Source organism: Lontra canadensis, unplaced genomic scaffold (assembly GCF_010015895.1).
Source record: "Lontra canadensis isolate GAN:19392208 unplaced genomic scaffold, GSC_riverotter_1.0 scaffold76, whole genome shotgun sequence".
Taxonomy (NCBI): domain Eukaryota; kingdom Metazoa; phylum Chordata; class Mammalia; order Carnivora; family Mustelidae; genus Lontra; species Lontra canadensis.
This window is the reverse complement of record NW_022631070.1, coordinates 5678559-5689417: the sequence shown is the minus strand read 5'-3', so window position 1 is coordinate 5689417 and position 10859 is coordinate 5678559. Positions and strand designations below refer to the sequence as shown.

Sequence of the window (10859 nt, the reverse complement as noted above, 5' to 3'; positions counted from 1 at the left end):
TTTCATTCATTTGTATGTCTTTCTTTTTTTTTTTTTTTTTTTTTACCGTACCCATTATTTTTAATGTCCAGCGTTTAGAATACGAGGGCCAGAGCTCTCTCCCCACCTCAAGTTTATAAGTTTTCGATTGGCTTGTGAGGCCAGTAGGGATACTTCTTCTTGTCTAATTTGGTTTCTGGGAAGGCTTCATTCAGGTCCTCAATGGTCATCTGATCAAACGGAATCATGTTCCTTAGCTTCTCCAGCTGCTTTTCGTATTCCACAATCCTGGCCTTTGAGAGAGACAAAAACTCAGCACAACTTTTCACATCTTCTTTTTCTTCAGCGTCCACCTGAACAGTGTATTTATCCTCTGGCACAGGAATCTTCAGGGCACTGAACTTCTTCTCAAAGTCATCTACCAAGCCAGCCTTCGCCACATGGGCCTTGTAGTAAGCCCAGTCGATAGCAGGGGGTTTCTCCGGGAGAGTAGCCAACTTGGAGGTAAGTGTCTCATTCCAAGATTTCAGGGAGTTAGCAATGGCCTTCTGGTTTCGGGGTATGATCTCCCCAAAAGCTACCCAGTCAATGGTTTTTAGAGCAAGTTTTCGCCCAGCCATCTTGAGATCCTTCACCGACCCCGGCTGCCCAGAGTGCCTGTATGTCTTTCTTAATGCTCATACCACACTGTCATGATTACTATTGCTGTGTAGTAAGTTTTGAAATCTGGGTGTGTGAGTCCTCCAGTTTTGTTTTTCAAAATTGTTTTGACTATTTGGGGTTCTTGTGATTCCATATGAATTTTAGGATGGGTTTTTCTATTTTGGTAAAAGACATCATTGGGATTTTGGTAAGAATTGCATTCGATCTATAGATCACTTTGGGTAGTATTGACATTTTAAGAACATTAAATCTTTCAATCCAGGACCACGGGATGTGTTTCCATTGATTTGTGTCTTCTTTCATTTCTGTCTGCAGTGACTGGTAGTTTTTATTGTACAGGTCTTTTAGCTCCTTGGTTAAGTGTATTCCTAAGTATTTTAATTTTTTTGATGCTATCGAAAATGGAATTGTTTTTGTAATCTTCTTTTAGATTATTCACTGTAAGTGTATAGAAATGCAACTGATTTTTATAGGTTGACTTTGTGTCCTGCTACTTTTCTGAATTCATGCATTAGTTCTAACGGTTTTTTTGTGGAATTTTAAAGAACGTACCATCTGCAAACAGAGGTCATTTTACTTCTTCCTTTCTGATTTGGGTGCCCTTTATTTCTTTTCCTTGCCTACCTGCTGTGCTAGAACTTTCAGTGCTATGTTGAGTAGACATGGTGAAAGCAGACATCCTTGCCTTGTTCCTGATCTTAGAGGAAAAGTTTTCAGCCTTTCACCACTGAATGTCACGTTCATTGTTTTTCATGTATGACTTTTATTATGTTAATGACGTTTCCTTCTATTCCTAGTATTTTGAGTATTTTTCTTTAATCATGAAAGGTTGTTGAACTTTTGTCAGATGCTTTTTCTGCATAGTTGAGATGCCCATGTGTTTTCCCCCCTTCATGCTGTTAATGGGGTATATTATACTGATCAATTTTCATATGTTGAACCATCTTTGCATTCCTGGAATAAATCCCACTTGGTCATGGTGTATGATCCTTTTAAAATGCTGTTGAGTTCAGTTTGCTAGTATTTTGTTAAGGATTTTTACATCAATTTTCATAAAGGATACTGGTCTGTAATGTTCTGTTCTTACAGTTTCCTTATCTGGCCCTGTTATCAGGGTAATGCTGGCCTCAGGCTAAGTTAGGAAATGTTCTCTCTTCTTTAATTTTTTTCTACCTTCTGGTAGGTTTTGTGTCTCTAGGGATTTGTCTGTTTCATCTAGGTTATCCAATTATTTGTACAAAATTATCCATAGTACTCTCTTATAATCCTTTTCAGTTATATAGAACTGGTAGTAATGTCTACACTTTCATTTCTGATTGCATAATATAACTTATCTCTCTTTTTTTCTTAGTTCATCTAGCTAAAAGTTAGTCATTTTGGTTGATCTTTTTGAAGAACCAACTTTTGGTTTTATTGATTTTCTTGTATTTCTGTTCTCTACTTCATTTATCTCTGCTCTAAGCTTTGTTATTTCCTTCCTTTTGCTTACTTTGGGTTGAGTTTTGTTCTTTTTCTAGTGCCCTGAGGTATAAAGTTAAGTTGTTGACTTTAGATCTTTCTTACTTTTTAATGTAAGCATGAATAGCTATAAATTTCCCCCTTAGCTCCATTTTCACTATGTCCCATAAGTTTTGGTATGCATGTTTTCATTTTCATTCATCTCTAAGTATTTTCTAATTTCCCTATGATTTCTTCTTTGACCTTTTGGTTGTTTAAAAGTGTGTTGTCTGGGACGCCTGGGTGGCTCAGTTGGTTAAGCGGCTGCCTTCGGCTCAGGTCATGATCCCAATGTCCTGGGATCGAGTCCCACATCGGGCTCCTTGCTTGGCAGGGAGCCTGCTTCTCTCTCTCTCTCTGCCTGCCACTCTGTCTACCTGTGCTTGCTCGCTCTCTCTCTCTCTCTGACAAATAAATAAATAAAATTTTTTTTAAAAAGTGTGTTGCCTAATTTCCACAAGTTTTCTAGTTTTCTTTCTGTTATTGATTTCTTACTTTGTCCTGCTATGATCAGATTAGATACTTTGTATGATATCTGTGTTTTTAAATCTATTGAGACTTAATTTGTGGCCTAATATATGGTCCATCCTGGAAAATGTCCTATGTGGATTGAGAAGAATGTATATTTTGGTGGTCTGTTATTAGATACATAATTATTTATCTTCTTGCTATCTCGAACTTTTTATTAATATATAATGTCCTTTTTTGTGTCTAAACTTTTTTGATTTAAAGTCTATTTTGCCTGATATTAGTTAGTACAGCCATCCCTACTCTCTTTTGATTACTATTTTCATAGAATATCTTTTTACATCTTTCACTTTTAATCTATTTGTGTCTTAGGATCTTAAGTTTGTCTCTTATAGACAGTATATAATCAGATCATGTATGTGTGTGTGAGGGTGTTTTGCCAATCTCCATTTCCATTTAAAAAGTTTAATCCATTTATATTTAAAGTAATACCAATAAGGAGGGACTGACTTCTGTTATTTTGCTCTTTGTTTTCTCTGTGCCTTATAGCTTTTTTGCCCCTCATTTTCCACAGTACTGTCTTTTTTTATGTTTAGCCTATTTGATGTCATGAAATGTTTAAGTTTCTTAATTTCTTTTATGTCTATTCTATAGCTATTTTATTTGTGGGTACCATGGGGATTACACTTAACATCCTAAAGTTATCACACTCTAATTTGCATTCACACCAACTTAACTTCAATGACATAAAAACTCTGCTCTTTTATAGCTCTATCACTATTGTTAGTGTCACAAAATCACATCTTTATACACTGTGTGCCCCAAGACAGAAGTTAATAATTCTTCAAAATGCATTAGTCTGTTAAACAAGATTTGTTTAAGAAAACAAGCTTTGGAGTTTTAAACCAAAGTTACACTAATGTTATCTTTTACACGAGTTTTTTTTTTTCTTTAAATATATTAGTCTCTTAAATCATGTAGAAAACAAAAAGTACAGTTATAAACCATTGTTCAGTAATACCAGCTTCAGTAATTGTCCATGAATTTACCTTGATTGAGATATTTGTTTCTCCACACAGCTTCAAGCTATGTCCCAGTGTCCTTCTGTTTGGCCTTGGAGGACTCCGAGGTTGGGTTCAGTGGTAGTGAACTCCCTCAGTTTTTGCTGGTCTATAATGTCTTAATTTCTCCCTGACTTTTGGAGGACAGTTTTTCTGGATACAGGATTCTTAGTTGGCAGTTCTTTTCTTTTAGCATTGTGACGATATTGGCCTACTGCCTTCTAGCCCCTAAAGTTTTTGATGAGAAATATACTGATTATCTTATTGGGGAATCCCTTGTAAATGATGATTTGCTTCTCTCTTGCTGCTTTCAAGATTTTCTCTTTGGCTCTGGCTTTTGAAAGTTGGGTTCTATTGTGTCTTGGTGAAGCTCTCTGAGTTCATCTTGCTTGAAGTTACTTGAGTTTCGTGGAGGTTTATATTCATGTCTTTCATCAAATTTGGGAAATTTACAACCTTTATTTCTTCAAATATTCTCTCTGCTTCTTTCTCTCTTACTTCTTTTAAGACTCACACAATGTGGGTTTCTTGATGGTGTCCCACAGGCCCCTCAGGCTGTGTTTACCTTTTTTCAATTTTTTTCTTTCTGTTTCTCAGACTTGATCATTTCTGTGGTTTCCATCTTCAAATTTGTTAATTCTTTTTTCTAACTGTTCAAATCTGCCTTTGAATCTATGAACTTGTTATTTGAGTTATTGTATTTTTCAGCTCCAGAATTTATTTTTGGTTTCTTTATAGGTTTTCCCTCTCTTTATTAATATTTCCATTTTGTTCATACATTTTCTTTGACTTTCTCCAGTTTTGCCCATATCTCATGGTTTGCTGTTATTTATTTGTTTAGTCTTTTGATTGTTGCAGGCTGTGATTTTGCCAGGGGTCATCCTGAGATGTGATCTTAAGGTCTTCTCACATCTTTTCTAAATTTTTCCTCTGAGCTTGCATGCTCACTTTCTATTTTTCCCTGAATACATAGTTGTTTATGAATGTCTTAGTCTTTAATGTCTGGCTCCCAAAAGGAAAGAATAGGAAAAAGAAGTGGTGAGGGAAAAGAAAGATCTCTAAATTCCCCTGGAAGTCATATCAACTGGTTTGGGAGGGGCTTGCGACAACAGGGAGAGGTGCAGAACAATGGTTTTCCACCTCTTTGGCAACAAGTCTGTGCTCAGAAGCACCAATCAGCAGTCACAGCACAGATCCCTGGTATTTGTAGGACAGGTTCCCTTTTGCCCTACCCTGGCTCCTGCAAGCTGTGTGCAGGCTGCTCCAGGAACAGACACACAGCTGCCTGCCATGTGGCTGGTGGTGGCAGATGGGTGGCGGCTCCTTAGAGCTGAAACTGACCACTATTCACCTTCCAAGTCTCCCCTGGAAGTTGCAAGCTTTCAATATACCCCAGAGTCCTAAAATAGTTCTATCAGACAGATTCTGCCAGTGCAACTATTGTCCAGGACAGTAAACAGATTCCTCATACTTCCTCCTCTACACCTTCCCTGAATCCTACTTCAGCCTACTGTTAGGAATAAATGTTTCCCTGGGTATCCAACTCTATGCAGATGGTTTTTGTCCTCAGCACTTTGATGCTTTGAAGCTTTTAGTGTTGATGTTTTACTAAAAAGCCAAATTATTGTTTCTTTGTTAGCAATTTTTTGCCAATTTGTCTTTTCTCTCAGGATACTTAAGATCTTCTCTGTTTTGGTGCTCTACAGATTCTTCACAGTGTTTCTTGGAATGGATTTCTTTTTGTTTCTCTCTCTACTTACTTAGGTTTCTTTCAAAAAGTTTTATGATTTTCTGTATAAGGGAGTGATATATCTTTTGTTGATTTATTCCTCAGTAATTAATTTGGGGCAGGAAGGTGTGCTTTGTAAATGTCATCTTTTAGAAATACGTATTATCAAAATGCTTTTTGCAGGTGCACAGAAGGAATATTGATTCTTGAATATTGACTTTTAATTCAGCGATCTATGCTCAATCTAGCAAATTATTATAATGAAATAACGATCATATGTCTGAAAATAATGAGAGCTTGAAAAGTTCTCTTCCAATCTGTACAATGTTTGTTTTTCTTGTCTTACTATATTGGTTGGGACTTCTTGTATAAAGTTGAAGAGGAGGGGTTATACTGTGAAACTTTGCCTTGTTCATGTTTTGAAAGGGAATCTTCAGGTTTATCTATCCTATTTCTTCTTGAGTTAGTTTTGCTAAATTGTTTTTTGTTTGTTTGTTTGTTTTTAGAGGGGGGAGGAGCAGAGGGAGAAGGAGAGAGAACCTTAAGTAGGATCCAAGCCCAATGCAGGCTTCATCATGACCTGAGTGGAAATCAAGAGTTGGACACTTAACCACCCAGGCATCTCAGTAAATTGTTTTTAAATAAGGATTTGTCAAAAAAAAAAAAAAAAGATAAGGATTTGTCATCTATACTTGCAAACTTTTTAGCATGAAAGTATTTTAAATGTTGTATTTATGAACTCTTTTACATGCCTAATTTTGTTTGTTTATGCATTCTCTCTTATTCTCAATTAATTCTGCTAGAGGTTTATTTATTTTAGTAGATTTTTCAAAATCCAACTTTTGGATTTCTTGCCATCTCTCTAATGTACATCTGTTTTCAGTATTATTTATATCTGCTTTTATCCTTATTTTTTTCTCCTTCTACTTCTTTTGGACCTATTCTGCTTAAAAAAAACAGAAGATTTTATTTATTTATTTGACACACAGAGAGAGAGAGAGAGATAACCTGAGTTGTGGGGTGGGGTGGTGGGGAGGGCCAGAGGCAGAGTGGGAAGCAGACTCCCTGTTGAGCAGGGAGCCCAGTGCAGGACTCAAATAAAGGACTCTGGGATCATGACCTGAGCCGAAGGCAGACACTTGACTGACTGAGCCACCCTGGCACTACCCCTATTCTGCTTTTTTATAATATAGAGTAGGATGCTTACCTCATAATGTGACGCTTTCCTTATTTTCTAATGTAGGCACTTATGGCTCTAAGTTTCCAGAAGATGGTGTTTGGTGCTTTTGTGTTGTTTTGTCCAAGTCAAATTTTTTTTTCTGACTTGTATTCCTTGTGGTCAGAGAAGTTGGTCTATATGATAACTATCATTTGAAATGTATTGAGGCTGACTTTATGGCCTGGGCAACACATAGTCTTTTTATAAATGTTCTCTGTGTGTTGGAAAAGAATCTGTGTTATTCAGTTGTTAGACAATTCAATAAGCCTGTTAATTGTTTTCACTTTTGTATTTTTACTGATTTATTTTCACATTTGAGCCATCAAATACTTAGAGGTATGTTAAAATTTCCCATCATGATTGTATACTTGCTAATATATATTATATATAATAGTTCTGACCATTTTTTCTTTTTCAAAATAATTTCTATGTCTTTCTTGATATTCCCTGTAGGATGTAACACTCTCACATACTTTCCTTTGTTTCTTTTTTTGTCCTCAAATATAATTCTTTTATTTTTAATTTTATTTATTATTTTATTTTTTTTAATTTTTAATTTTTAATTTTAATTTAATTTAATTTTTTTAAAATTTAATTTAATTTTTTCACTGTTCCAGGATTCATTTTTTATGCACCACACCCAGTGCTTTGACTCATATAGTTCGAGACTGTGTTTTAGAATTGCTACCATCCCATGTTAAGCAGCCTGTCTCTGTGTAGTGGTTAGACTGACCTTTTTAATGTGTGTCCTTAATAACATGGAAAAGGGGATCGATATCTACAGCCTTCTCCCCAGCTATACAAGAACCTTAGAGAAGCTTCAGTGCCATCACCTGTTATTATTTTCTCTTCCTTTGAGTTTTTATTTCACTGTCTTTCTTAAATGACAGTTTTGTGCAGCATGGACTTCTGTGTTAGCAAGAAGTTATACCTTCCTTCCATAGTCCCCTGCTGTTGTTGAGGATTTAGCCATCACTCAAATTTGCATATCTTTGTTGATTTTTTTTTTTTTTTTTAAAGAATTAGCCAATGAAGCCATCTGGGTCTGGAATTTTTTGCTGGAGTTGTTTTAAACTACAACTCTAACTCTCTAAGGTATAAGACAACTCAGGTTATTCCTGAATGGGCTTTCATATAGTTTCAATGAATTTGTCCATTTTACCTAAGTTGTCATATTTCTAGCCATAAAGTAATTAATAATAAAACTTTATGACCCATCAGATATTTCTAGGACCTGCAGTGATGTTCCTTTTCATTCCCAGTGTTCATGTTTATTCATTTTTCTTCTTGATCAGTCTGGCTAGAGATTTACAATGTTGTTGATTTTTTAGTTTGATCAACTAAAGTTGATCTTTAGTTTAATTTCTATTCTCTATTGTTTTTCTGTATTCAGTTTCATTGATTTCTGCTCTTATCATTACCATTTCCTTCCTTCTGCTTGGGGTTAATTTGCTCATTGTTGTCTGGTTTCTTCAGGTAGAAGCTTACATCATTGATTTTGAGACTTCTCTAATACAAGCACTTAATATGATTAATTTCTTTCTAAGATCTCTTTTAACTGATTCCACAAATTATAACTTATTTAAATGTATTTTTATTATCATTCAACTAAAGACATTTTCTATTTTCCTCTTATAATTTCTTCTTTGACCCACAGGTTATTTATAAGTGCTTTGTTGAATTTTGATATACCTGAGGCTTTTCCAGATATTTCTCTGTTAAGGCATTCTAATTTAATTCCGTTGTGGTTACAGAACATATTTTGTGTAATTTCATTGATCTGGAATTTGTTGAGGCTTGCTTAATGGCCCACGGTATGGTCTCTCTTGGTGAATGTTCCATATGTATTTGAAAAGAATGGGTCGCCTGTTTGTTGGACAGGGGTGTTCTGTAAATGCCACTTAGATGAAAGTTTTGATCTTCTATATATTTACTGTTTTTTTTTCCTATTAGTTTTTTTTTTTTAATTACTGAAGGAATAGTGTTAAAGTCTCTGACTATAATCCTGGATTTGTGTTTTACTTCTTTCAGTTCTACCAGATTTGCTTTATGAATTTTGAAACTCCATTGTGTAGATGCAAACACAAGTAGGATTTTTATGTCTTCTTGGTGAATTATCCCTGGTAATATTCCTTCTTCTGATGTCTCCTTTGTTTGCTATGAATACAAATACTCCAGATTTCTTCTGATTACTGTTTGCATGTTATATCTTTTCCCATCCTTTTTCTTCTAACCTATTTTTATTTGTGTACTCAAAGTTGCTATTTTGTAGTCAGCATATAGTGGAGCTTTTTAAAAAATTTAATTGAAGAATCTCTGTTTTTTAATTGGTATGGTTAGATCACTTATATTTAATGTAATTATTGATGTGGCTGGATGTAAGCCTACCATTTTGCTAGCTGTTTTCTATTTGTTCCATCTGCTCTTTGCTCACTTTTCCTCTTTCTTGATTGCTTTTGGATTGACTATTATTTATTATCCCACTTTATCTTCACCATTGCTTATTTTATGTACCACTTCAGATTATTTTTAGAGGTTTCACTAAGGTACACAATACATCTTTATTTTATCAAAGGCTACCTTCACATAATACTGTATCACCTCACATATAGTTAAGAACGCTACCAAGGCATACTTAGAATCACCCTTTCATTTTTTGCGGTCATACATTTTACTGTTACATATTTTATAAATGCAATACTTTGCTATTTTTGCTTTAGAGAGTCAAATATTTTTTACAGTGATTTTAAAGAACAAATATGTTTTATTTGCTTCCATTTTGACCATTTCCAGTGTTTTTCTTTTTAGAGATCCAAGTTTCTGTTTAGGATTCTATGCCTTTTGCCTAAAGAATGTTTTTCAGTGTTTCTTAGAGAGTAGGTCCACAGGTGATGAATCCTTTCACTTTTTGTTTGTCAGAGTCTTTCTTTTGCTTTTGGTTTTCAAAAGATAACTGGTTATTCTGGCTATAGAACCCTGGCTTGACGGGGTGTTTATGGTTTGTTTTACTTTAGCATTTTAAGGATGTTGATCCATTTTCTTATGACTTGAATAATTTCTGGTAAGAAGTCTGCTCTAATTCTTATCTTCATTCTTCTGTGTGTAATGTATCTTTAGCCACTTTGTCACAGTTTTTCTTCATCTTTGCTTTTCAGTGATTTGAATACAATGTGTTTATATGTGAGGGTGTCTTGGATGGGAGAGGGGTGGGCGTTTATCCTGCTTGATGTTCTCTGATCTTCCTGGATCTAATATCTTACATTCTCAACTGTTATCTCTTCAAATACTTCTTCTGCTCCATTCTCTTTTTTTTTCTGGAATTCTCGTTACACATACATTAGATCATTTTCTGTTGTCTGATAGCTCTTGGATACATTGTCTCACATTTTTTTTCTCTCTCATTTTTTCTTGTTGTGTTTCTGTTAGAGTAATTTCTACTGACCTGTATTCAAATTTACTGATTCTTTCCTTGGATGCATCTGGTGTTCCAATAAGCCTGTTGAAACCTTTCTTCATGTCTATTACTGTTTGTTTGGTTTCTTTCTAATTTCTAACATTTCCATTTGACACTTTCCTATGGTTTCTACCTCTCAGCTAAAATTCCCCATTTGTTCAGAAATACCATCCATCCTTTCCACCAGAGCCTTTAACAGGTTAGTGATATTTATTTTAACTTCCAGTCTCATAGTTCTGATTTTTGGGTCATCTCTGAATCTTTTTATTTCTTGTCCCTTGATAATGGGATTGTGGTGTTGTTGCGTTTTTGTGTGTCACATAATTTTTGATTGACTGCTGGACTATGTGTATAGAACTGAGGTAAAATAGTATTTATACCTGAAAATGGGAAATCTTCTTTGGCTAGACTGATGGTGTGGGGGAACTGAGTTGGGCTAGTCAGTTGTTGAATTAGGTTCGGATTTTGTTATGCTGAGGTTGCCTTCAGAACACCACAGGGTTCTTAAAATCTTTTTTAAAAAAGTATAAAAAGGGGCACCTGGGTGGCTCAGTGGGTTAAAGTTTCTGCCTTCAGCTCAGGTTATGATCTCAGGGTACTGGGATCAAGCCCCGCATCAGGCTTTCTGCTCAGCAGGGAACCTGCTACCTCCTCTGTCTCTCTCTGCCTGCCTCTCTGCCTACTTGTGATCTCTGTCTGTCAAATAAGTAAATAAAATCTTTAAAAAAATGTATAAAAGAACACCACTGTTCCTCTAGTGTTATCTTGGGCATAGGGTGGGTGCTGGAG

The 10859-nt window shown here is 35.3% G+C and overlaps 1 protein-coding gene across 1 annotated transcript; it reads right to left on the bottom strand.

Moving 5' to 3' along the window:
• Nucleotides 1-54: 54 nt before the first annotated feature.
• Nucleotides 55-631, bottom strand: LOC116881689 (ATP synthase subunit d, mitochondrial-like). Its single transcript, XM_032881650.1, has one exon. The coding sequence runs from the start codon at nucleotides 597-599 to the stop codon at nucleotides 114-116; it is 486 nt and encodes a 161-aa protein (XP_032737541.1). The 5' UTR covers nucleotides 600-631; the 3' UTR covers nucleotides 55-113.
• Nucleotides 632-10859: the final 10228 nt, after the last annotated feature.

Bases quoted from the DNA above. Each gene is read 5' to 3' on its own strand.
- LOC116881689 (XM_032881650.1), bottom strand. From the start codon at position 599: ATGGCTGGGCGAAAACTTGCTCTAAAAACCATTGACTGGGTAGCTTTT.